At 40.9% G+C, this 27,926-nt stretch overlaps 1 protein-coding gene across 2 annotated transcripts; it reads right to left on the reverse strand.

Moving 5' to 3' along the window:
• Positions 1-27,906, reverse strand: ZAP70 (zeta chain of T cell receptor associated protein kinase 70; the record flags this gene model as incomplete). Of its 2 annotated transcripts, XM_081315677.1 has the most annotated exons (12): positions 1-232; positions 779-891; positions 2,693-2,833; positions 5,603-5,795; positions 7,280-7,486; positions 8,628-8,811; positions 10,697-10,751; positions 11,795-11,835; positions 14,763-14,844; positions 15,807-15,945; positions 19,314-19,474; positions 27,505-27,906. In XM_081315677.1, 12 exons carry the CDS (start codon positions 27,904-27,906, stop codon positions 142-144), a joined length of 1,809 nt encoding a protein of 602 aa, XP_081171803.1. In that variant the 3' UTR covers positions 1-141. The 2 variants fall into 2 exon arrangements, with proteins under 2 accessions (XP_081171803.1, XP_081171802.1); XM_081315676.1 differs by lacking the exon at positions 11,795-11,835 and having other exon boundaries at positions 14,722-14,844.
• Positions 27,907-27,926: the final 20 nt, after the last annotated feature.

Consider the following 27,926-nt stretch of genomic DNA (forward strand, 5'->3'; position numbering starts at 1 on the left):
TTCATTGAATGAGGGAAGAAATTGGAGCGCTGCAGCACATCATCCCTTCAGAAATGCTGAAGCTGGCAAGAGGCGATGGGCACGTGTGCCTTCCAACCATTTTCATGAGTCCATCATTATGCCAGTGTGATTTTTTTTCCCCTACACCTTCTCTTCCTTCTTGTCAGCAATGCTGTAGTAATATGTGCGGATCAGTGTCTCCACAGCAGAAAAATCGGGGCGCTCTTCCCATCTGGGGAGAAGAAAGTAGACATGTCAGAAATAAGGGGGAAATGTTCTTGTCCGAATGACACACCTACATACGTCGCAAAGTTCCCTCCCCAAAGAAATCTCATCTCTAGAAGGCGTTTGCAACTAGAGGCGTTTGCAACTATGGACAAAATGTCAAGAAATGACAATTACAACCCTCCACCCCCATGCCCAGGAACACTTCCAGGTTTCAAACCTTTGCAAAATCATAGGGAGAATCAGGTTCCCAAAGACCAACACTGCAACAGAAAAGCATGAGGAGTCCTTGATGCGCTCTGAGCTTGGATGTTTTCTTGCAGACGTTTCATCATCAAACTAGTTAACATCATCAGTTACCCACTTTGGCAAATGAAACGTCTGCAAGAAAACAACCAAGCTCAGAGAACACCAAGCACTCTTCATTTTGGCTTTGAGCTACAAATATTCTCCTCTATCGATTCAGAAAGGATGCTTTCTGAGTCTGGAAATATGATCCTCCTTGACCCATGGACTCAGCAGCCTCTGAGAGAAGTTGATGGTCTCGTCTTACTTGTAAGTCCAACATAGATTCATCAACTTATACATCTCTGGCGGACAGCTCGATGGACAGGCCATACGCTTCCCTTCCTCAAGGAATGCCATGACTTCTGGTCCTTTCATTCTCTAGAAGGGGAGAAAGAGATTGGTTAATGAAGTTGCGCATCTGTTTTGGTAAAACGCTAGTGTCAGCCCCACTAAGTGGACCAGATCATGAAATCAAGTGCACAAGAAAGCTAAAACTACTTTGATTGAAACCGGCTATAATAAGAGTTTTGCAAGGGTGATCGTGACTGGAGAAGAGCCTAATGCTGGGAAAGATGGAGGGCAAGAGAAGAAGGGGACGACAGAGAATGAGCTGGCTGGAGGGAGTCACTGAAGCAGGAGGCGTGAGTTTAAATGGACTCCAGAAGATGGTAGAGGACAGGAAGGCCTGGAGGAACGTTGTCCATAGGATCGCGATGGGTCGGACACGACTTTGCAGCTAACAACAACAACAACAACAACAACAAGGGTAATCGTGCTAGGTGTCCTTCTCCTTCTTATACTCTTGTGAATTAGGGAGATGTTGCTCTGAACTGTTTACTAATGTTTTCTGGCTGTTGTGGATTTAAGAAAAAATGCTTTGACTCCTTTTGCCCATGCAATATTTCCATCAAAGTCATCTTCCTTACTCTACAAGGAGTGACAAAACCCAAAACCTATAGCCGGGTGGCAGCTGAGCCCAGCACATGTGCATCTGGTGTTAAAATGTTTTGGTGTTTTGTTTGTCTTTTAGAAAGGGTGTATTTCTTGATGTGATTTGGGTTGGGTTGGGTTAGCTTCCCGGGTTTATACTGTGTAAGATGGGCATCTTTTAAATAAGCAAACACACAAAACCTCATGATCAATTCGGCTTCCTACTTTCTAGGTTCTTTGGAGACATCAAGGCCATACCTTCCTTGATGCTCACCAGATTGCCCGCCCCACGCAATCCTTTATCTAAATATTATTTTAATATTAAAAGTAATTAAGTGGAAGCTAACATGCTACAAAGCAAGCTTTATATTTAAGTAAAATCTTTATTTCTGCCATCACCTCTGAGCCCATAGAGAGCCAGCTTGGTCTAGTATTCAAGCACCGGGCTAGAAAGCAGGAGACCACGAGTTCAAGTCCTACCTTAGCCACAAAAGTTAGCTGGGTGACTTAGGGCCAGTCACTCTCACTAAACCCAAGCCCCCTCACAGGGTTGTTGTTGTGGGGAAAATAGGAGGAGGAAGGTGTGTTGAATATGTTTGCCGCCTCGGGTTATTTGTAAAAATAATAAAAGTAGAATACAAATAAATAGCGATCTCAAAGCTATTCTTAGAAAATAAAATGATGAAATCAGGTGCTTTGGCTGGAAAGGGTTTTTTTGTGTTTAGCCAATACTATTTTCACCTCCGGTCTGCAGCAAACACGTAATAAAGCTTTCATATGGGGAAAATATTTTTTGCTGAATCCTGTTTACAAAAACCTGGAGCCAATTGCAGACATCCAGAAGTAGGTTCCAACTTAGAGGCACCCATGGGCTAGTCCAGGGGTAGGCAACCTTGGCTCTTTTACAACTTGTGGACTTCAACTCCCAGAATTCCTGAGCCAGCATGGCTCAGCTTGGAAACCTCTCCCTTTCCTTTTAGCATGGCTGGCTCAGGAATTCTGGGAGTTGAAGTCCACGAGTCATAAAAGAGCCAAGGTTGCCTACCCCTGGGCTAGTCAAAAGTCAACATGTATTTATCAAGATAAAGCAATAAAAATACAATTAAAAATAACAAAAATACAACATTCATTTAAGGTGGCCTCACAACCGTACAACTGCAGCCCCGTTCCTTAGAATTGTGCAATCACAGCACCATCTTAACTTTTTGGAATCCTCCCTAGTGAACACCCAAATTCTATCCATATTCACCTTGTAGGGTTTCTGGCCGTAAGAAAAGGCCTCCCACATAGTCACCCCATAACTCCAGACATCACTCTTGCTTGAAAACTTCCGAAACAGGATGCATTCTGGCGCATACCACTTCAAAGGCCACTTCCCAGTGGTTTTGGCCTGTAGGCAAGGACAGAATGGAAATTTCTCAAGTTAAAAACTCTTTGGATGAGATAAATTACTTGAGAAGACCAAGTAATAGTCCTTGACTTACTACCACAACGGAACCCAACATTTCTGTTGCTAAGTGAGACAGTTGCTAAAGTGAATTTTGCCCTGTTTTACAACCTTTTTTGCCACAGTTGTTAATTGAATGACTGCAATTGTTAGGTTAGAAACACAGATTTTAAGTGAATCTGTCTTCGCCATTTGCTCTGCTTGTCTGAAGGTTGCAAAATTGTGATCACATGACCCAAGGACACCGCAACAGTCACAAATATCAACCAATTGCCAAGCATCCCAATTTCAATCATGTGAGCATGGGGATGCTGTAATGGTCGTAAGTGTGAACTTTGAATGGTCACTAAACAAATGGTTATAAGTCCAGGACTATCTGTACAAGCACATATTTATTTTTCCTAAAATACAAAATGATGAGGGAAAGTGATATAGTCTCCTTTGCAATTCTTGAAACTCCTAAATTTTTGATGCTTGTATAAGCAGCTTTATCTTAAAGGCCATAAAAGATATCCATCACAGATTTCTATCTAGGTGGATTTTTGATATTCAGTAGAACAGACTCTGCTGTGGCACCCACACAGAGAAGTGCACTTAACAGAGTTTACCAATTTGTTTGCTTATTTATTTATGTATATAATGATCAAATTCAATAGATCTGAATATTTCCCTGATAATGTAGACAAAAAACGAACTCCCAATCAAATTATATTTAAAATTGATTTGCATCTTGAGATTTAAGATTTTAAGTTTCTATAGCCTTTCTTCAAATAGTCTTTTTAGCAATATCATGTTATGAATTTAAAAAAAGAACTTTTCCGCAGTGGCACCCTCAATTTTTCTGGGGCTCAGTTAGAACTTAATTGACTTTTTCTTGTGCCAGAGTAAGACTTTCCCATTCACCTAGCAACTGTAGAGGAAATTTCACACACACACACACACACACGTTTTCTTCTGTCTCTTTATTTTACATTTATTTCTGCTTTGGTAAATATATTTTCAAAGACTAGGTAGTTCTTTAGAAATATTTACACAGTTGGCAGATTCCAAAGGTCTATAAAAAGGTAAAGGTAAAGGTTCCCCTGCACATGCGTGCTAGTCGTTTCCAACTCTAGGGGCCGGTGCTCATCTCCATTTCAAAGCTGAAGAGCCAGCGCTTGTCTGAGGACGTCTCCGTGGTCATGTGGCCGGCATGACTAGACGCCAAAGGCGCATGGAACGCTGTTACCTTCCCACCGTAGTGGTCCCTATTTTTCTACTTGCATTTTTACGTGCTTTCAAACTGCTAGGTTGGCAGAAGCTGGGACGAGTAACAGGCGCTCACTCTGTTACGCGGCATTCGGGATTCGACCCGCCAAACTGCCAACCTTCTGATCGACAAGCTCAGCGTCCTAACCCACTGAGCCACCGTGTCCCCAAAAGGTCTATACATCCTGTAAATAAAGAACAATAAATAATACATTTGGAAAAAACAAGTCAGAATGGGCAGGAGCAGGAATGTCGCATCTGTCTGCAACTCTTTAAAGTACTCATACATTTCCTATGATCATGGTCTGTCCTTGGCAATAGCTATGCAATCCCAAGAAAAACACGGCTGCTTTAAAAGGCTGTATGCAGGTACGATATTCATATCACTCCTATCATGTTCAAAGATTCATTGCACGGTTGTATTTTTTGTCATGATTGTTTTTTTACTGATTTGGGTTTTTTTATTTTGGTGTTTCCTGATTTTACTCATCTGGGTCGTTTTTACTTTGGTATTTTTTTCCAAATAATTTTATGTTTTACAAAGCATGCACATAAACATAAACTAATAATCAAGAGCCTCTCTTTGAGGGAGATGGGAGATGTGCAGCTTAGAAAAATGAAATATAAATACATGCAGTCTTCCAACCACAACTAAGCTCAAAATTTCTGTTGCTAAGTGAGACATTTATTAAATGAGTTTTTGCCCCATTTAACAACCTTTCTTGGCACAATCGTTAAATGAATCTGGCTTCCCCGTGGACTTTGCTGGTCAGAAGGTTGCAAAAGGGGATCACATGACCCCGGGGACACTGCAACCATCATAAATACAAGCCAGTTGCCAAAGGTCTGAATTTTGATCACATGACCATGGGGATGCTGCAATGGTTGTTAAGTGTGAAAAATGGTCATAAGTCACTTTTTTCAGTGCCCTTGTAACTTCAAATGGTCACCAAATGAACTGCTGTAAGTCAAGGACTACCAATCAATCAATCAATCAATCAATCAATCAATCAATAGTTAAAAGAGACAAGGGACAGAACTGCAAAAAAGGTATAAAGAAAAAGAGATATATAGAAAACAGGATATTTGCTGTGGCTTTATGCATCCAGAAAGTGCTTAACTGGGAATGCTTGCATTAAAATGAGAATGAAATAATCCTTCCCATCCTCCTTCTCCTTCCAACAAAATTCTCTCTGAAATGAGGGGTCCTTGGTGCTCTCTGAGCTTGCTTGTTTTCTTGCAGACATTTCATTATCCAAACTAGGTAAGATCATCAGAGCTAGTCATCTGTACTCATTCTGATGATGTTTACCTAGTTTGAGTAATGAAACATCTGCAAGAAAACAGCCAAGCTCAGAGAGCACCAAGGACCTCTCATTTCAACCCTGAACTACAAATACCCTCCTTTATTGGTCTCTCTGAAATGCCGGCAGGATTGATTTCCCATCTTGTCTTCTTGCTCACCATATAATAACTGTCATCAGCTGCCAAAGCTTTGGAAAGCCCAAAATCGCTGATCTTGGCATAATGCTGGTTGACAAGCAACACATTTCGGGCAGCCAAGTCCCGGTGGACAAAATTCTTTTCTTCCAGATACTTCATCCCGATGGACACCTGATGCATCAATTCGACCACATTGTTCACAGGAACTTCATCCCTAAGGGGAAATGAAGAGAGAGAAATCTCACAACCATGTTCCCATATAGGTAGTCCTCGACTTACAACAGTTCATGGAATGACCGAAGTTAGAAAGCCACTGAAAAAAGTGTTGTATGATCGTTTTTCACACTTACGACCATTGCAGCTATCCAGTGGCATAGCGTGGGGGGTGCAGGGGGGGGCAGGCGCACCGGGCGCAACATCTGGGGGGGCACGCTCGCACTCGCAGCTCTCTGCCCCTGCCTGGCTCACTCACTCTCTCTCACTGCAGTGCTGGCTGTGCGAATCCGATCCGAGCCGCCGGGTCGCCGCCCACTGTGGAGGGGGGGGTGCCAGGCATGCGGTGCGGTGCGGAGAGAGAGCGAGGGACTATCTGGGGGAGGGACAGTGCTTGCCTTGCCTTGCCCCGGGTGCTGACAACCCACGCTACACCACTGCAGCTATCCCCATAGCCATGATCAAAATTCAGGTGCTTGGCAGCTGACTCATGAGGGTTGCAGTGTCCTGGAGTCATGTGGTCACCTTTTGTGACCTTCTGACAGACAAAGTCAATGGGGAAGTCAATGGGGAAGTCGGATTCACAACCATGTTAGCAACTTAACAACTTCAGTGATTCACTTAATAACTCTGGCAAGACAGATTGTAAAATGGGGCAAAACTCAATTAATAACTGTCTTGCTTAGCAACAGAAATGTTGGGCTCAATTGTGGTCGTAAGTCAAGGACTACCTGTACTTGATGTGCTCCTTATGGACTGGAACTTTACCTCTCCACTTGGCTACTGGTAGGTATTTTAGGATCGGTAGATCAAATACATCTGGAGAATTCCATATAATGGAAGGTTTATCTTACAAGCACAACATAGCCCTGCCCTCCTTCATTTCCTTATTACAGGTGGTGCTTGACTTACAACCATTCATTTAGTGACTGTTCAAAGCTACAACAAACTTTTGACTGTTTTTCACACTTACGTTGAAACATCCCTGTGGTCACGTGATCAAAATTTGGCAACTTGTCAGGGAGGATTTTCAGCCCCCCTGGGCAGAGAGGTACTCATGCACTGCCTGGGTCAGGAGTCCCAGGGACTCTCTCACTCTATTTAGCTGAAAGGTGGACTAGATGATATCAAAGACCCCTTCCTGAATATATGTTTTTATGATTATCTCAGTGATACTGAATTGATGGATCTACCCAAAGTGCTTTTTCAAAAGGCAGCTGGACTTTGTTTTTCCTTGGATGTTTTGCTTCTCATCCAAGATGCTTTTTCAGTTCTGATTGTCAGAACTGTCAGACTGTCAGACAGTCAGAACTGAAGAAGCTTCTTGGATGAGAAGCGAAACATCTTCAAGGAAAAACAAAGTCCAGCTGCCTTTTGAAAAAGCACCTTGGGAAGAACCATGACCTGGATGACTGAGAATCTCCATAGACCTTGAACTGATGGAAAGGTATAAATCTCTTGCATGACGTGATGGCATCAACTCACTTCTTGGAAGACAAGAACTTGTGCAGGGGACCACCTGATGCCATCTCCATCACCAGCATGAGGGCTTCCGCATGGCACACTCCAATGAGACGGACAATGTAAGGATTGTCAAGCTGGTGCATAATCTGGGCCTCCTTCATCATTTCATCCTGCTGTACAACTCCGTTGCCCTCTTTTAGCATTTTGATAGCTACATCAATTTGCTTCCTGGAAGGGAGTAAAAATGAGAAGATAGAACATAGAACATAAAATAATAGAGTTGAAAAAGATCTCAGGGGTCTTCTAGTCCAACCCCCAGATTGAGCAGGAGAGCCTTTATCATTTCAGACAAATGGTTGCCCAGTCTCTTTTTGAAAGCCTCCATTGATGAAGGCAAGCTGATCCACTGGTTGATTGCTCTCACCATTAGGAATTTCTCCTTATTTCTAGATTGCTTCTCTTCTTGGTTACTTTCCATCCATTGTTTCTTGTCTTGCCTTTTGGTGCTTTGGAAAATAGTTTGAACCCCTCATCTTTGTAGGAGCCCCTCAAATATTGAAAAAGTGCTATCATATGACCCCTAGATGAGAGATGCCAACCATGATAGCTAAAGTAGGGAACAGTTGATGTGAGGAGCCTGAATTGTTTCAAAATGAATGTAACTCCAAACAAAAAATTGAATATAACTCCGAACACATGTGATTCGTTGTTGTTCTATTTCTTTCTAGAAATGTCAACTATCTGGGGCAGCCTCCACCCCCAGTGAGTGCAATTTTATTTCCCAACTAGTCCTTAAACAAAACATCCCTGTGGCATTCTGGGAAAATAAAATGGCAGCCTTCAGAAAATAGCTGTCAACATAGCTCTCTTATCTTGGTCAAAGATCTATATAAGAAAAAGTAACCACAACAATTTCTATGTAAGAGAACGAATGTTACATAATTTCCTAAAAACAACAATCAAAATAACAACCAAAACAGAACCTCAAAGCAAAGGAACATATTGATTGTAATGCCCCCAAGTTGTCACTCTTTGTTGTATCCCATTCCCTGTGTAGACCACTTCCTGTAGCTTGAGGAGTATGCCAGGCTTTCATGTCAAGTATACCCTTCTAAATTGGGTGATGCTAATTGCTATTTTGGAAAGAGGGGCCTTTCTGGGGGCAAAAAAAAAGGACCATAGCTACTTTCCCTCCACCACGTTAAGATAGCCACCCCCAAATTATCTCCAAATTTAAGGATTTCCCCCCAAAAGATGAAGAAAACAAAATTAGATTTTTTTTTCATAGGGAATAGCAACTTCTGGGAACTGCACAGGTCTGTCTCAGCACATTAAGAGAAATATATGCAAAAACATGGCATGCACGTACTTCCTCATTCTGTAAACTCCTTTCCTGACACACCCAAAGTTGCCCTCTCCCAGGTCCACTTCATCCACGATCAGACTGCTCCTTTTTAAGAATAGCTTCCGATCCTTCAGCTCTTCAGGATCACTGTATGGGCTTTCATAGCATGATGTGTCCATGGGCAAAATTCGAGTCTTCTTCCCTGCTTCTACTCGGTCCCCAAGAAAGTAAAGTAGATTAATTGTGGGTTTCATGTTTAAAGATCCCCTTCCTTATTTCACAATTCCCCCTCCTCCTAGGCTCAGTTCAAGCTCCCCAGGTTGTATTAGTGACATCAGCTCTGTAGAGTACGCCAATCAATTATTTTTCATTCAAATTGAACAGAACCTTGGTTAATCATAGCAATAGTCTTCTTATCACCAAATGGTGGGATTAAATAACAAGGGAAAATTATGCTCCCCATGCAACTCTGTGAGGCATCTTGCAAAAATCTAAGGGAAATCAAAATGTTAACAAAATTGGGTATTGGACCAATCTGTTGAGCTTGCTTGGATCTTTGCTCAGACCTTTAGAGACCTTAAAATATTTGAACCTTCTAACAATGCCTGCACTCTTCAGCCTTATGGCTTCCTTTCTATTCAAGCTCTTTTCACTTTCTTCAATAGAAAATTCAGGATTTCAAGTAAGGACCTGGGTGACTTAAATCCATGGGGGGGAAAAGCCAACCAAGGGATATACGGCTTGAAGATGCCATAATACTTCTGGGTTGAAGGCAGCAGACCTCCAACTATGACTGAAGGAGAACAACGCTGGGGAAAAACTTTGTTTCCTACTTGTGAACACCCCAAGAAACATCTAATTGGCCACAAGGAGCATTCGTGTGTGTGTGTGTGTGTGTGTTAAAATTTGTCAAATTTTTACCACACTACAATCTAAAGAATCTCTCCAGGGCTTAAAAAAAACCAAGATATTTTATTAATATTTTATAATACAAAAGATCAAATATCTGAAATGCCTAAAACTGACTAGTAACAATTAGGGCTAGCTTCATACCTCCCCTTCAGAAAAGTTCCTTCCAGAACACAGATGTAATTAGATGCAAATCTTCAACAGGAAGACATTACTCTGCTGATGGACTCCCTGGCAAGTATTAACTATGTACTTGGCTGATTATCCTGAGCTTCTAAAGTCGAAGTACTGTAAAAAATTATAAACAGTAAGACCACAAGTGGTCACAAGAGGGTAATCAAGTAACACATACTGTACAGTGTATCCCTAAATGTTGTTCTGATATTGTGTATTACTTTACACCCTCCTGTGGTCACTGGTAGTACTACTTTTTTATTATTATTTTTTAATGGAAAGAAAAGTAAGTTTCGAATGTGTCTTTATGAAGTGGCAAAAAAGAGAATTTTTCAACCGGAGATTACATGTAAACACTTGTTTTGGGTTCGTGATGCTGTGGAGTTCTAGTAAAAGTGCAATAAACTTTTTCCCAAAACAAGTTGCAGCCTGAACAGTGGATGGGACCTTATAAACAACAAGCTAATAAGAATTTTTAATTTTAATTTAGGCTGGCTGACCACCCTTTGGGGAGCAGCATTCCTTGCAGGAATTGTGTTGTTATGTCTTCTTTTCAGACAGAAGATTGCAATAGTAATTCTTAAGAGTTGGTCTTGGTTTAACCGCTTTTATTCATTTCTGATTGACTCTGCCAATGTGATAAGGTGTCAAGAACAGAGAGTCACAGAATGTTGAATTTTTCATGAGAAGTCTGAAATGGGTCATAGAATCTCCAGTTTGAGCAAGAGGTTGGACTACAAAATCTCTAAGATCCCTGTTATTCTGTTATTCTGTTAACCATCAAAAGTATGGCAGCACTGAATGAGGGGGAATCTATGACTGATCCATGAAGTTGTGACTGTTGCAGCATCCCTGTGGTCACATGATCACAATCTGTGCAGTTATGTACTTGGCTCACAATTATGACATCACAGTGAGCCACCATCACTTGAATGCCATTTGCAAGCTTCCCTGCCAATAAAATAAACATTTTATTTTTATGTGTCTGCTCATCCTCTTGTCAAACTCACCAAAGGGTTCTGGTGTGTATCCATCTGAGTTCTGAGGTGTAAATCTTCGAGCAGCCTAGGAAAGTCAGAGCAGATTTTAAACACTGGAAAAATTCAGGGCAGAAAAATATACATATGCAGCACCCAGTTGTGCCCTAACTTTGTAAATAAAAAAGAGAGAAGGGGATATGCCTAAAGCTAGCCAGGGAGTTGCGTGTCTGGATTGGGGTTTCAATCCTGCTCCAATTTTATCTTCTTTGGCATCCTTTCCAATATTTTCCATAAAATGATTTCAGTAGGATTTTCCTGGCAATTGGTAGGTTCATCTGAATAGCAGACTACTAACAGTATCTTGCCCACTCACTCCCTCCCTCCCCCACCAGGGAGAAAAAGGCAATTTTTTTCTTGTTCTCTGCATGCCATTAAACTCCCACTGAAGAAACAGGCTTGAGATTTACAACCGGAATCAGGGTTGTTGCTAAGATCTGAAACCCTTGTGGCTAGGAGCATCACTTACCAGTTTAGGCCAGTGCTATTACCTGCATCCATCTGGCCCTCCTAATTCGTCTATTTGTAACCTCCAAGTTTCAATTGCTTAGCACAGCGGCTGCTGGTACCTCCCTCACTTCCTGACAAACCCCCGCCCTGCTCTATTTTTCTTTTCTAAAGATGATTTTAGCCTCAAACAAACAAGAAAACTGTTGGGCCGAAGACCAAGCGCTAGCCTTTAGCATCATCTTCATTTCCAAGAATTGAGCTCTGGGTGTTCTGAGAAAGTGAAAAACTGTGAAGGGCTATGCCCCAGGGCTTTGTTTCTGTATGTGATCCCTTGCTCAGAAATTGTCTCTGTTTCTGCCTGCCTACCTGCCTGCCTATTTATCCTGCCTTGTCACTGGGTCAACCATTTTGTGAAGGAATTAGGCTTCTCTGTCATAGTGATCATTCTTTCATCTTTCATCTTATTAGCTCGTTCTTCCCCAGTGCTTAGTTCGCCTGATTTCTGTCTTTGGAGAAGATTATTTTAGGTTGTTTTATGAGAGCTGCAAATGCTTTTGTGAGCAACATGAATGAGAAGCGATCCATAAATGCATTCACTGAGCAAATAAAAGCCAAACTTACCAACGTAGATGGATGCGCTGGTGGCACTGGAGTGGCTACCGCTGGAAAGAAGGGAGGAAAGGAACAATAGCGAAATTTGTTTGTGCACACAGGCAGACCTCGACTTGCAACAAATCATTTAGTGTGAAATTACAATGGCACTGAAAAAAGTGACTAATGACTGTTTTTCACACCTATAACCGTTGCACCGTCCCCATAATCACGGGGTCAGAATTTGGAAGCTTGGCAACTGTGATCCACTTTTGTGACCTTCTGACAAGTAAAATCAAAGTGGAAGCCAGAGTCACTTAACAACCATGTTATTGACTTAACAACTCCGGTGATTCATAATAATAATAATAATAATAATAATAATAATAATAATAATAATAATAATAATAATAATAATAATAATAATAATAATAATAATAATAATAATAATAATAATAGAATTAGAAGGGACCTTGGAGATCTTCTAGTCCAACCCCCTGCTCAGGCAGGAAACCTTATACCAGGGGTAGGCAACCTTGGCTCTTTTATGACTCGTGGACTTCAACTTCCAGAATTCCTGAGCCAGCCATGCTGAAGGGAAAGGGAGAAGTTTCCAAGCTGAGCCATGCTGGCTCAGGAATTCTGGGAGTTGAAGTCCACGAGTCATAAAAGAGCCAAGGTTGCCTACCCCTGCCCTATATCATTTCAAGCAAATGGCTGTCCAGTCTCTTCTTAAAGACTTCCAGTGTTGGAGCATTCACCGCTTCCGGAGGCAGGTTGTTCCACTGGTTAATTGTTCTAACTGTCAGGAAGTTTCTCCTTATTTCCAGGTTGCTTGTCTCCTTGGTTAGTTTCCAACTGCAGCAAGAAAGGTTGTAAAATGGGGCAATTCACTTAACAACTGCCTCACTTAGCATCAGAAATTTTGGGTTCGATTGTGGTTGTAGGTTGAGGACTACCTGTATGCTCTGGGCAAGGTTATAGGAAGGACATCATATCTGCGGGGAAAACACGGTCAGCGACTAATTCGCAAGGTCTGCCTTAATGTTTACCAGGCTGTGTGCCATAGATGCTATAGATCAGAAAAGGGTGAAATATATATATATATATATATATATATATATATATATATATATATATATATATATATATATATATATATATATATATATATATGTGTGTGTGTGTGTGTGTGTGTGTGTGTGTGTAAATTATTCAAATTGCTAATAAAGAATTTGGGAGGCAATTATTAGCAATTTGAATAATTTACACAAATAATGAGCTGTCATAAGTTGACTATGTTAACTATGTTTATATGTTTGCCCTGTTCACCGCCCTGAGTCCTTCGGGAGAAGGGCGGTATACAAATAAAATTATTATTATTATTATTATTATTATTATTATTATTATTATTATTATTATTATTATTATTATTATTATTATTATTATTATTATTATTATTATTATTATTATTTCCTGTGGATAAGCCTTGAGTCAGGCCAAAAGGCCAAAGCAGGAAAGAAAGAGTTAATTAGCAAGGTGCATTCAAAAAGCCTTGACAAATTCTTAACATATATATATATTAGGCCCCAAACATGGGACAAATCTTATTTCCTGTTTCAGCCTAACCCAAGGCCATCCACTACTGCCTGTCGATGGCCTTCGGTTAGGCTGAAACAGGAAATAAAGATTTGTCCCATGTTTGGGGCCTAGCAAGGTAATCTAAATAGTTAACAAGCATTTAACATATATATATATATACTGTATATATATATATATATATATATATATATATATATATATATATATATATATATATATATATATATATATATATATATATATATATATATATATATATATATATATATATATATATATATATATATATATATATATATATATATATATATATATATATATATATATATATATATATATATATATATATGATCATTTAGTGCCTCCTAGTGGTCAGTGGTATATTTATTAATTTATTCTTTCACTTGGCACGGCTTCCCATCAGAGGTTCATGACTGAGCAACTAACAATATAAAACATTAAAAAAAACAAAAAATGTTCAACTCATATACACTATAACAGGGATGAAAACAAACGTATCAGTGATAATTATTGTATGGGGTCCATCACACCTCCTGACACCCCAGGCCTGATGATAGAACCCTGTGTCTAAGGCCTTGTGAACGGTTGACAGGGTCAGGGCCAATGTAATCTCAGGGTGTGGTGAATGGAACTCCAAGGGTGGGCATCATCACAAAAAAGGCTCCTTTCCTGGGCCCTGCTAGATGACACTCCCTAAAAGAGGGGACCCAGAGCATGCCTCTTCTGCTGGACCAGATGGGATGGGTAGATAGAATTCAGAGAGGCAGTCCCAAAAATAACCTAGGCCCTATGCCACGAAGAGTTATAAACATCCCGTTGAGCTGAATTGGAAAGATATTGGCAACCAGTGCAGTTTGCAGAGCAGAGACATAATATGGGCTGACCAAGAAGGTATACAAGTTGTCTTCAACCACAGCTGAGCCCCAAATTTCCATTGCTAAGCAAGGCAATGGTTAAGGGAGTTTTGCCCTGTTTTATGACCTTGCTTCCCACAGTTATTAAGTCATCCACTGCAGTTGTTAAGTTAGTAACATGGTTGTTAATTGAATCTGCTTCCCCATTGACTCCACTTGCTAGACGTTCACAAAAGGTGATCACATGATCCTGAAATGCTGCAGCCATCGTACAGTAAATACTTTTTCCCTTGTACTATGCTAGGGGAGGCAGTTTGGGGAGTTGAAACCTATAACATCTGGAGGATGTTAGCTTTGAAAAACTCTTTGAGGCCATCCTTTTCTGCAGACCTTTTTTTAAAACTGTAATGCAATCTTTAAGGAATATGGATTTCATGATAACTAAAACATATACACAGGGAAGGAAATAACCGGACTTGCCAATCCTTTTCTCAGAGGTAGGAGAGAAGATAAAATCTTACCTGATTGCATTTCAGGATTCGGGGTGCTTTCTTTCAGATAATAGATAAGGCCATCAGGTTTGATTTTGAGGTACTCAACCAGCTGGTGAAAGAATTTTGAAGGAGAAGAACATCAAGAGGAGAGAGAAAGAGGCAGGAAAACTAATGAACAAGCAAGGTAATTGTCTTTTTGGCATCCCTGTTTGCTTGTATCCCTTTGAGAAACTGGAGGGGGAAATTAAACATCTCAAAAGGTTATGTGGAAAAGTCAGAAATACATTTTACGGTAACTTATTGGAGCAAAGCTGCCCTTCCTGGGTTCCATTTGGCCAATACAGGTGGTCCTCGACTTATGACCCTAATTGAACCCAAAATTTCTGTTGCTGAACAAGACAGTTGTTGAGTGAGTTTTGTCCTATTTTCCGACCTTTGTTGCCACAGTTGTGAAGTGAATCTCTGTAGTTCTTACATTAGTAACATGGTTGTTAAGCGAATAACTTTCCTTATCAGTAGGTTACAAAAAGGTCATCAGGTGACCCTGGGACATTGTAACAGTGAGAAATATGAACCAGTTGCCAAATGTCCGAATTTTGATCAGGTGACCATGGGGAATGCTACAATGGTGTGAAAAACAGTCATAGGCCACTTTTTTCAGTGCCGTTGTAACTTCAAACGGTCATTAAACAAAATGGTTATAAGTCGAGAACTACCTGTAACTATAGTATGACCAACACACAGCATACCCACTCACTCCAATACAAAGGGATGGATCTTAGCTTCATCTCACTTACCGACCAGAGAGCCAATAAGGCACCAGGCTAGAAAGCAGGAGATGGTAAATTCAAGTTCTGCCTTAACCATGAAAGCCAGCCGGGTGACTTTGAACCAGTCACTCTCACTCTCTCAGCCCAACCCACCTCACAGGGTTGTTGTTATGGGGAAAATAGGAGGAGGGAGGTATGTTGGATATGTTCGCCGCCTTGAGTTATTTGTAAATATAATAAAGATGGGGAAATAAGTAAGCCAACAGACAAGCAAACCACTCAATCTTCAACGCAATCTCACCTGCCACAGCGTATCAAATTTGGTTCCGTCTTCCACAGAGTATTTTCCCGATTTTCCTTGTACTATTCGATAGTGATAAACAGTCTTTCCATACACAAGGGAGAGGGCATAGCTTCCTTGTTCTTTCTTTTGTCTCATCCTGAAGGGAAAGGGAGAGGAAGGCTAGAAACAGCTACAAACGATCTTAAATGACTCTGATGTAGCAACTTAAAATAAGATTGGTAATTCTGTCAGCTTTCTCTAATGTGAAAATCTGTCATATTAACATTTACCTGGGTCTCTCTCTTTTTGCAAATTTATCAATAGAATGAGCTTCAGAACTTTTTTTAAAAAAAGTTTAGATTAAATTTTCCTAAGCTGCATTAACAGAGGGATAGAATCAAGATCACGTTGAAGTGTTACTACCACTTTACAATGATGTAAAAAAGATGTTGAGACTCTAGAAAGAGTGCAGAGAAGAGCAACGTAGATGATTAGGGAACTGGAGGCTAAAACATATAGGGAACGGTTGCTGGAATTGGGAATGTCTGGTTTAATGAAGAGAAGGACGAGGGGTGACGTGATAAACAGTGTTCCAATATCTCAGGGGCTGCCACAAAGAAGAGGGAGCCAAGCTATTCTCCAAAGAACCTGAAGGCAGGACAAGAAGCAATGGATGGAAACTAACCAAAGAGAGAAGCAACTTAGAACTAAGGAGAAATTTTCTGACAGTTAGAACAACTAATCAGTGGAATGGCTTGCCTTCAGAAGTTGTGGGTGATCCAATATTGGAGGCTTTTAAGAGATTGGACAATCATTTGTCTGAAATGGTATATCCCTGCCTGAGCAGGGAGTTGGACTAGATGACCTCCAAGGTCCCTTCCAACTCTATTATTCTGTTATTCTGTTAAATTGTGTGTGTGTTTTTGCTGCTTTCTTCAAACATTACACAGATTTTTGCAGATTTACCTCTTATACAAGTAATCCCTGACTTACAACCACAACTGAGACCAAAATTTCTAACCAAGACACTTATTAAGTGAATCTTCCCCCCGCCTTTTACGACCTTTCTTGCCATACTTATTAAGTGAATCCCTGCAGTTATTAAGTATTAAGTCATAAATATGAATCAGTTGCCAAGTGCCTGAATTCTGATCACGTGACCATCGGGGATGCTGCAATGGTCGTAAGTGTGAAAGACAGTCAAAAGTCACTTTTTTCAATGTTGTTGTAATTTTGAATGGTCACGAAATGAACTCTTGTAAGTCGATGTACCAGTACTTCATTTTTTTCAACTATTCTAATGTCAAACAAGGTAGCATCAACAACATCAACAGCACTGATGATGTTCCCTAGTTTGGTAATGAAATGTCTGTTGCCCGAAAACTGAGAGCCACAAGGACCGCACATTATATATCCATACATAACAAGGTTACAGTATTTCACCAATCAATTATGTCTGTGGCAGGCAAAAACATTTCAGACATAAAATGTTAATGTTAGACTGCAGAAGATGAGATTTTAACATAATGGAGGGCAAAAAGGGAATATTTTGGTTTATATCACTTTGAAAATATAAGGCTAGATACATTTGCATTTAAATGCAAACTTAATCAATTTTGCTCCCTTCCATAAGAGGAACTGGGAGATTCTCCAGCAAGAGAGATATACCAGCCCACCTTAGATATGGTGATTTCTCAGCTCAGTTTTAATTTCCCATAAAAGGCCTCCAGGCCTGTCATTTGTCTTTCTCAAAATGCCTTGGAACTGGATGCTCTCAGGGCTGTTGACAGAATGAGATTTATTGGAATCATTAGCAAAACTATTGAGAAATTGCTGCCAAAGCAGATTTTAGAAAGCCATGACCATGTTTAGAAAACTAGCTCCCCGGCGATGTAAATAAATTTAGTATAAACAGCAATTTGATATATAAAAGAAGGATGCATACTCTCACTACAAATCCTGGTAACTGATATTTTGAAAAAGCTAATGATAAAGCTGTCTTGGATATTGCCTGATAGTATATTACAGAAAGGGACACGGTGGCTCAGTGGGTTAGGATGCTGAGCTTGTCGATCAGAAGGTCGGCAGTTTGGCGGGTCGAATCCCGAGTGCCGCGTAGCAGAGTGAGCACCTGTTACTCGTCCCAGCTTCTGCCAACCTAGCAGTTCGAAAGCACGTAAAAATGCAAGTAGAAAAATAGGGACCACTGCGGTGGGAAGGTAACAGCGTTCCGTGCGCCTTTGGCGTCTAGTCATGCCGGCCACATGACCACGGAGACGTCCTCGGACAAGCGCTGGCTCTTCGGCTTTGAAACGGAGATGAGCACCGGCCCCTAGAGTCGGAAACGACTAGCACGCATGTGCGGGGGAACCTTTACCTTTACATTACAGAATCCTGGAATAACGTGGTTTTCTGTACTAGAAAGTTCAGTTTCTTTTACACAATTGAAATCTTAAATTCGAATGATTTTAATTGCTAGGAAACTACTATGAAGTAAAATCTAATTTTAAGGGATTATTTTGGCATCTTTCAACTGATTCATATATATCTTGCCGACCAAAGTATTTTAATGTTTGCCAGTTGCACCAATTTTAATGAATGTTTACACGTTAAACACTGTTTGTGTTTTGTGTACATTAAACATAAAACCAATCTTTTATAACAAAGACAAAATAAATTTTTGATGGTTCTAATCCCTGATGGAACTGAATAGAATGTTCTATTCAAAGCAGCAGTCTCTGAATCAGAGTTAATTGGGTATCTATTATTCATTAACATCCAACCCACAATATGTAAATATGACTGATTTAAGCCTTTGGCTGCAGTTTATATCATCTGTGTAATGACATCATTATTCACAGTGAAATTTGGTCTAATGAATGCAAGCTTTGGCTGAGCTCTATTGCCCTGTGTTTTCATATATTACTTTATATGTGGTTTGATACAGGTAGTCCTCAATTTATGACTATAATTGAGCCCAAAATTTCTGTTGTTAAGCAAGACACTTGTTAAGTCAATTTTGCCCATTTTGCAAGCTTTCTGGCCACAGCTGTTAAGTGAATCACTGCAACGTTTACATTAGTAACACAGTTGTTAAGTGAATCTGGCTTCCCCATTGACTTAGGTTGTCAGAAGGTGGCAAAAAGTGATCACATGACCCCGGGATTTTTTTGACATGGTTGTTAAATGAATCGTGTGGTTTGTTGAATGAATCCAGCTTCCTGCATTGACTTAGCTTGTCAGAAGCTGGCTGGGAAGGTTGCAAATGCTGCTCACATGGAACTGTTGTAAATATATGTCACCCAAATTTTGATCACGTGACTGTGGGGACTCTGTGACAGTTTTTCAACACTGTTGTAACTTTGAACGGTCAATAAATAGAATGGTTGTAAATCAAGGACGACCTATTCTGCTTAGCCAGAATTGTGTAAATGTGTGTGCTGAATATGGAACTGCAGGTAGTGGGGAGAAAAATATTTCTCCAGAAATAAAGGGGAGGTTTTTCCTGCATCCTTAAATGCTTACAAGAATTTCCCATCAGGCTGTGCTCCTGAGTAGAGCCGGCTTTCTGCTTGCTCTCGCGAGATGGGGCCATGATACCAAGGCATTTTCTCATGAGCAGTGGTGGCCAGGAGTTTCTCCACTTGTGGGGCTTGACTTATGATTGCTGCTTCAAGATTCTCTCCCTATAAAAAAAAGAAGAGGGGGAAGGAAATTTTCAATTCATAAAATGAAGAATCAAACCATTCCAAAACACTGAATATGTGTGTGTGTGTGTGTGTGTGTGTGTGTGTGTGTGTGTGCAGTGCTTTTTTTGTAAAAGAAAAAGGTGCCGGAACTCACACATGTCATACAACCCGCCTTGCCTACCCTACAAGGTTCCATCCAAAAAAGGTGCTGGAACTCCGTTCTGAGCGTTCTATGAGAAAAAAAGCCCTGTGTATGTGTATGTGTATGTGTATGTGAATGCGTATAATATATGTATATGTGTGTGTGTGTGTGTGTGTATATATATATGGAATGTATAATTCCAGAATATCCTTTCCTCTTTTGCACTGAATTAAACTGTAGAAATTAAACTGCCAGGTTTAGGGTTGGGGTAAATGAGTTTTGTACTGAAATATTCTTCTACATTGTGCCCCACCCTCCATCCCCCACCTCTAGCTTTTTTATTCAGATTGCTGGGAAGAACGGGTGATTTAGACAGTTAATTATTTTAGACTAATGGATTAAGCAAAGCTTTATTTTAAAGTTTGCCCCCAATTTATGACCACAATTGGAACCAGAATTTCCATTGCTAATCAAGACAGTTCTTAAGTGAATTGCATCTGATTTTACAACATTTTTACCATAGTTGTTAAGCAAATCATCACAGTTGTTAAGTAAGCTTACTTTTTCAGAGGTTTTACCAGTGTATAAGGAGCAAAATGGAAAAGGCCAGCGTATAGCAGAATTTAATATGTGGCTAAAGGAGTAGTGTAAAGGAGAAGGCTTTGGTTATATTAGTCACGATGTCTGTAGCTGGTCCAATGAAAAAATGTATAAAAGAGATGGTCCGCATCCATCCAAGAAAGGGACTAAGTTACTTGGCAATAAAATCACAGCTTTTCTGGAGGAACATTTAAACCAAATAAATGGGGACAGTGAGTTAATTGATACAGAACATCACTGTCCCCGGCAATCTAAGAAAATAGGGGAAGCCAGGCACCACACAAGTTATGCAGCAAGTAAACACAGGGTCAGTCATAAAAGACTCAAATGTCTATACACTAATGCACAGAGTATGAACAGTAAGCAGGGTGAACTAGAAATTCAGGTAAATGAGGGCGGATATGATATTGTTGCCATTACGGAAACATGGTGGGACGAAACCTACAAATGGAACACACAGCTAGAGGGAATTAAACTATTTAAAAGAAACAGACTAAACAAAAGAGGAGGTGGAGTTGCTCTATATATAAGAAATAACTTTATCTCTACAGAAATTTTGTTGTTGTTGTTAGCTGCGAAGTCGTGTCCGACCCATCGCGACCCTATGGACAACATTCCTCCAGGCCTTCCTGTCTTCTACCATCTTCTGGAGTCCATTTAAGCTCACGCCTACTGCTTCAGTGACTCCATCCAGCCACCTCATTCTCTGTCGTCCCCTTCTTCTCTTGCCCTCAATCTTTCCCAGCATTAGGCTCTTCTCCAGTGAGTCCTTCCTTCTCATTAGGTGGCCAAAGTATTTGAGTTTTAGCTTCAGGATCTGGCCTTCTAAAGAGCAGTCAGGATTGATCTCCTCTAGGACTGACCGGTTTGATCGCCTTGCAGTCCAAGGGACTCGCAGGAGTCTTCTCCAGCACCATAGTTCAAAGGCCTCAATTCTTTGGCGCTCAGCCTTTCTTATGGTCCAACTTTCACTGCCATACATTGCAACTGGGAAGACCATAGCCTTGACTATACACACTTTTGTTGACAGGGTGATGTCTTTGCTTTTTAGTGTGCTGTCTAGATTTGCCATGGCTTTCCTCCCCAGGAGCAAGCGTCTTTTAATTTCTTGGCTACAGTCCCCATCTGCAGTGATCTTGGAGCCCAGGAAAACAAAATCTGTCACTACCTCCATTTCTTCCCCATCTATTTGCCAGGAATTGAGAGGGCCAGTTGCCATGATCTTGGTTTTCTTAATGTTAAGTTTCAACCCAAATTTTGCACTCTCCTTCTTCACCCGCAACAAGAGGCTCTTTAGTTCTTCTTCACTTTCTGCCATTAGAGTGGTATCATCTGCGTATCTTAGGTTGTTGATATTTCTTCCGGCAATCTTAATTCCAACTTTTGATTCATCTAGCCCTGCCTTTCTCATGATGTGCTCTGCATATAAGTTAAATAGGCAGGGCGACAGTATACAGCCTTGCCGGACTCCTTTCCCAATTTTGAACCAATCAGTGGTTCCGTGTCCAGTTCTCACTGTTGCTTCTTGACCCGCATATAGGTTTCTCAAGAGACAAATAAGATGGTCTGGTACTCCCATCTCTTTAAGAACTTGCCACAGTTTGTTATGATCCACACAATCAAAGGCTTTAGCATAGTCAATGAAGCAGAAGTAGATGTTTTTCTGGAACTCCCTAGCTTTCTCCATGATCCAGCGTATGTTGGCAATTTGATCTCTAGTTCCTCTGCCTCTTCGAAATCCTGCCTGTACTTCTGGTAGTTCTCGATCCACATACTGCTGAAGTCTAGCTTGTAGGATTTTAAGCATGACTTTACTAGCATGAGAAATGAGTGCAATGGTGCGATAGTTTGAACATTCTTTGGCACTGCCTTTCTTTGGAATTGGAATGTAAACTGATCTTTTCCAATCCTGTGGCCACTGTTGAGTTTTCCAAATTTGCTGGCAAATTGAGTGTAGCACTTTTACTGCACTGTCTTTTAAGATTTTGAATAGCTCAGCTGGAATACTGTCACCTCCACTAGCTTTGTTGTTGCTCAGCTTTTCTAAGGCCCACTTCACCTCACATTCTAGGATGTCTGGCTCTAGGTCAGTGACCACATCATTGTGATTATCTGGGACGTTAAGCTCATTCTTGTATAGTTCTTCTGTGTAATTTTGCCACCTCTTCTTAATCTCTTCTGCCTCTGTTAGGTCCCTGCCATTTTGGTCCTTTATCATGCCCATTTTTGCATGAAACGTTCTCTTCATCTCTCCAATTTTCTTGAAAAGATCTCTGGTCCTCCCTATTCTATTGTTTTCTTCTATTTCTTTGCACTGTTCATTTAAGAAGGCATTCTTATCTCTTCTAGCTATTCTCTGGAATTCTGCATTCAATTGGGCATATCTATGTTTTTCTCCCTTGCCTTTCGCTTCCCTCCTTTCCTCAGCTATTTGCAAAGCTTCCTCAGACAGCCATTTTGCTTTCTTGCATTTCTTTTTCTTTGGGATGGTTTTGGTTGCTACCTGTTGTACAATGTCGCGAACCTCTGTCCATAGTTCTTCAGGCACTCTGTCTATCAGATCTAATTCCTTAAATCTATTTGTCACCTCTACTGTATATTCAACAGGGATATGATTTAATTCATACCTGACTGGCCTAGTGCTTTTCCCTACTTTCTTCAGTTTAAGCCTAAACTTTGCAAGGAGAAGCTCATGGTCTGAGCCACAGTCAGCTCCTGGTCTTGTTTTTACCGACTGTATAGAGCTTCTCCATCTTTGGCTGCAGAGCATATAGTCAATCTGATTTCTGTGTTGACCGTCTGGTGATGTCCATGTGTAGAGCCGTCTCTTGGGTTGTTGGAAAAGAGTGTTTGCTATGACCATCGTATTCTCTTGACAAAATTCTATCAGCCTGTGCCCTGCTTCATTTTGTACTCCAAGGCCAAACTTGCCTGTTATTCCAGTTATTTTTTGGCTTCCTACTTTAGCATTCCAATCCCCCATGATGATAAGGACATCATTTTTTGGTGTTACTTCTATAAGGTGCTGTAGGGCTTCATAGAACCGGTCAATTTCATCCTCTTCAGCACTGGTGGTTGGGGCATAGACTTGGACTACTGTGATATTGAATGGTTTGCCTTGGATTCGAACTGAGATCATTCTGTCATTTTGAGGATTGTATCCCAGTATTGATTTTCCTACTCTTTTATTGACTATGAAGGCTACTCCATTTCTTCTGAGGGATTCTTGCCCGCAGTAGTATACCTGATGGTCATCTGAATTAAATTCACCCATTCCTGTCCATTTTAATTCGCTGATACCTAAGATGTCGATGTTCAGTCTTGTCATCTCTTGTTTGACCACGTCCAGCTTTCCTTGATTCATGGATCTTACATTCCAGGTTCCTATGGAGAAAAAATCTTTACAGCATCGGACTTTCCTTTCACCACCAGACATGTCCACAGCTGAGCGTCCTTTCGGCTTTGGCCCAGTCGCTTCATTCTTTCTGGCGCTACTAGTACTAGCCCTCTACTCTTCCCCAGTAGCATATTGGACGCCTTCCGACCTGAGGGGCTCATCTTCCAGCGTCATATCATTTTGCCTTTTGGTACTGTCCATAGGGTTTTCATGGCAAAGATACTGGAGTGGGTTGCCATTTCCTTCTCCAGTGGATCACGTTTTGTCAGAACTCTCAGCTATGACCTGTCCGTCTTGGGTGGCCCTGCACGGCATAGCTCATAGCTTCATTGAATTACGCAAGCCCCTTCGCCACGACAAGGCAGTAATCCATGAAGGGGTCTACAGAAATAGAGCACAACAATGATGAAAACTGTAAACTTGAATGCATTTGGGTCAATATAAAAGGGGGGGGAAATGACATTGCCATAGGTGTATACTATAGGCCGCCCAACCAAGCAGAGGAAATAGATGAACTTTTTGCTAGTCAGCTAAGTAAGGTATGTAAGAAGCACATCACAATAGTAATGGGGGACTTTAATTACCCTGATATCAACTGGGAGACAAACTCTGCACCAAGTGGAAGATCAAACAGATTCCTGACAAACCTAGCAGACAACTTTCTCTCCCAAAAAGTAGAGAAGGGAACAAAGGGATTAGCCATATTGGATTTAATTCTCACGAACAGAGATGAAATGATAGAAAGTGTCCAAGCCACAGGAACCTTGGGGGGAAGTGATCATGCAATATTGGAATTCAACATTCTGGAAGCACAAGCAATAGAACACAGCCAAACTAGAGTCTTGGACTTTAAAAGAGCTAATTTCAATAAACTTAGAGAGACTTTGGGAAGAATTCCATGGATGAGAATCCTAAAGGGGAAAACAACTCAAGAAGCTTGGGAAATTTTGAAAAGTGAGATAATAAAGGCCCAGTCTAGCACAATACCAACAAAGAAGAAAAATAACAGCTCTCAAAAGAAACCAGCATGGCTGCATGAAGAACTCTCTGATAAATTTAAAGATAAAAAGGACAAGTATAAGAAGTGGAAAGAGGGGCACATAACTAAGTCAGAATATCAGCAAATAGCCCGTGCCTGCAAAGATGAAGTGAGGAAAGCTAAGGCTCAAAATGAACTAAGGCTTGCGACCAAAGTCAAAAATAACAAAAAAAATGCTTCTTTCAACATATAAAAAACAAGAAAAAAGTTAAGGAAATGATTGGTCCATTAGTGGGTGAAAGTGGCAAAAAGGTGACAAGCAATAGGGAGAAAGCAGAACTATTTAACTCGTTTTTTGCATCTGTCTTTACACAAAGGGAAAAAACAGTCCAACCTACCAAAACCAGTGCCATAAAAAACAGAATAGAAACGCAAGTTAAGATAGGCAAAAAAATGGTAAGTGAACACCTGTCCAGCCTAGACGAGTTCAAATCACCAGGACCAGATGGATTACACCCCAAACTTCTCAAGGAATTGGCAGATGTGATCTCAGAACCACTGAACTATATTTTTCAAAGATCCTGGAGCACTGGGGAACTACCAGAGGACTGGAAGAGAGCTGACGTAGTTCCCATCTTCAAAAAAGGGGAAAAATAGATCCAGGAAACTACAGACCTATCAGCCTGACCTCAATACCTGGGAAGATTCTGGAAAAGATAATCAAACAACAAATCAGCGAACACCTTGATGCAAACAAAGTCATCACTAAAAGTCAACATGGGTTTGTCAAAAACAGATCGTGCCAGACAAATCTTGTTACATTCTTTGACCAAGTGACAAAATTAGTGGACCAGAGGAATGCTGTAGATATAATTTACTTCGACTTCAGTAAGGCATTTGATAAAGTACCGTAGATCACAACCTACTACTTGATAAGATAGAAAAATATGGGTTAGACAGCATCACCACCAGATGGATTCGTAGCTGGCTGACAGGCCATACTCAGCGTGTGGTCCTCAATGGAACTGCATCTACATGGATGGAAGTGTGTAGTGGGGTACCCCATGGCTCTGTTCTGGGCCCAGTGCTCTTCAATATCTTCATTAACAATTTGGATGAGGGGATAGATGGGGAACTCATCAAATTTGCAGATGACACCAAGCTGGCAGGAATAGCCAATACTCCAGAAGATAGGCTTAAAATACAGGAGGATCTGGACAGACTCGAACACTGGGCGCTATCTAACAAAATGAAATTCAATGGTGAAAAAAGTAAGGTTCTACATTTAGGCAGGAAAAATCAAATGCACAGGTATAGTATAGGTAGTAGCTTGCTCAATAGTAGTAACTGTGAGAGGGATCTCGGAGTCCTAGTAGACAATCACTTCAATATGAGCCAGCAGTGTGCTGTAGCTGTCAAAAAAGCCAACACAGTACTAGGCTGCATTAACACAGGGATAGAATCAAGATCGCGTGAAGTACTAATACCACTCTACAATGCTTTGGTAAGGCCACACCTGGAATACTGCATCCAGTTTTGGTCACCACGATGTAAAAAGTTGTCGAGACTCTAGAAAGGGTACAGAGAAGAGCAACAAAGATGATTGGGGGACTGGAGGCTAAAACATATAGGGAACGGTTGCTGGAATTGGGTATGTGTTGTTTAACGAAGAGAAGGGTGAGGGGTGACATGATAGCAGTGTTCCAATATCTCAGGGGCTGCCACAAAGAAGAGGGAGTCAAGCTATTCTCCAAAGCACCTGAAGGCAGGACAAGAAGCAATGGATGGAAACTAGTCAAGGAGAGAAGCAACCTAGAACTAAGGAGAAACTTCCTGACAGTTAGAGCAATTAACCAGTGGAACAACCTGCCTCCAGAAGTGGTGAATGCTCCAACACTGGAAGTTTTTAAGAAGAGACTGGACAGCCATTTGCCTGAAATGGTATAGGGTTTCCTGCCTGAGCAGGGGGTTGGACTAGATGACCTCCAAGGTCCCTTCCAACTTCTTCTTCTTCTTCTTCTTCTTCTTCTTCTTCTTCTTCTTCTTCTTCTTCTTCTTCTTCTTCTTCTTCTTCTTCTTCTTCTTCTTCTTCTTCTTCTTCTTCTTCTTCTTCTTCTTCTTCTTCTGATTATGATTATTATCTCCTGGTCATTAAGTAAATCCAACTTCTCCCATTGACTATGCTTGTCAGAAGCTGGCTGGGAAGTTCACAAACATGATCACATGATCCTGGGACACTGTGACTGTTATAAATACATACTAGTTGCCAAGTACCTGGATTGCAATCATGTTACCATGGGGACAGTCGTAAGGACTGTCGTAAGTCACTTTTTTCAGCGCTGTCACAATGTTGAATGTTGTAAGTCAATGACAACCTGTACCATTGCAGCTGGGCTTGGAAAAATGCTCCCCCTCTGAAAGGATTCACTGGAAGTAAGCATCCTAAATCTTTTAGATTTGGCTATCCGAAATGACTTATAACACTTATTTCACTATTTTGATTAGCAGATCCTCATACTCAAACACAGCTGCTATTTGTTACACAGTCATGTGTTGTTTTTTTCAAATTTAGAAACCTGAAAAAAGACATAGTGGCTTTAATAGGTAGCAAAGCTTGTATGACTTTCAAAGCAGTTTTTCAAAATCTTTTTCAAAACGTGCACATAGTGGATATATGTGTATATGTGTGGTGTTTGTGTCTGTGTATCTCACTCTTTCTCTCTCTCTGGAGTGGGGAAGAGGGTGTGTATATGTGTGCATACTGTACATAAAATATGACATTACTGGGAATTTACTTTTGTCAATAGGTGTTGGATTTTGTAAACCATCTACAGTATATAGGGAAATTGTGCAACATATAAAGAGAACAAAATTCTCTAATGAAAATAAAATAAAAATTATGCTCATACCTCTAAGTTCCATGTTTGCCGGACATATTCCCGGACCATATTCTCCCGGATGTTGTCAAAAATACCTGGCTGGGGTTCCAGGCTATTAGGACGGTTGCAAGGCTTCCGCAAAGTACAGCAAAGTCCATCTGCATCCTTGGAATAAAATTCGCAGAGCTCTTCAGGCCCGCAGTGTGCTTTCCCTCCAGAGATGGCAAAGGTCCCATTCATCTGACGCTCAATGGAATAATGGTAGAACTGGAGTTTGTACACCACAGAGAGGACATATCCGCCAAGACTGCGAAAGCACTGTCGCAGCAAAAATAGCCCATCAGACATCCCTGCCAATTTGAGGTGATCCTCTGCATCGGATCGGGAGATGCTGCCATAGTAGAAAGGCAGATGGGCAGCTGGATTGGGCATCTGGGGAGCGTTGCTGGTTC

The sequence above is a fragment of the Vipera berus genome (assembly GCF_964194415.1).
Source record: "Vipera berus genome assembly, chromosome: 1".
In the NCBI taxonomy this organism is placed as follows: domain Eukaryota; kingdom Metazoa; phylum Chordata; class Lepidosauria; order Squamata; family Viperidae; genus Vipera; species Vipera berus.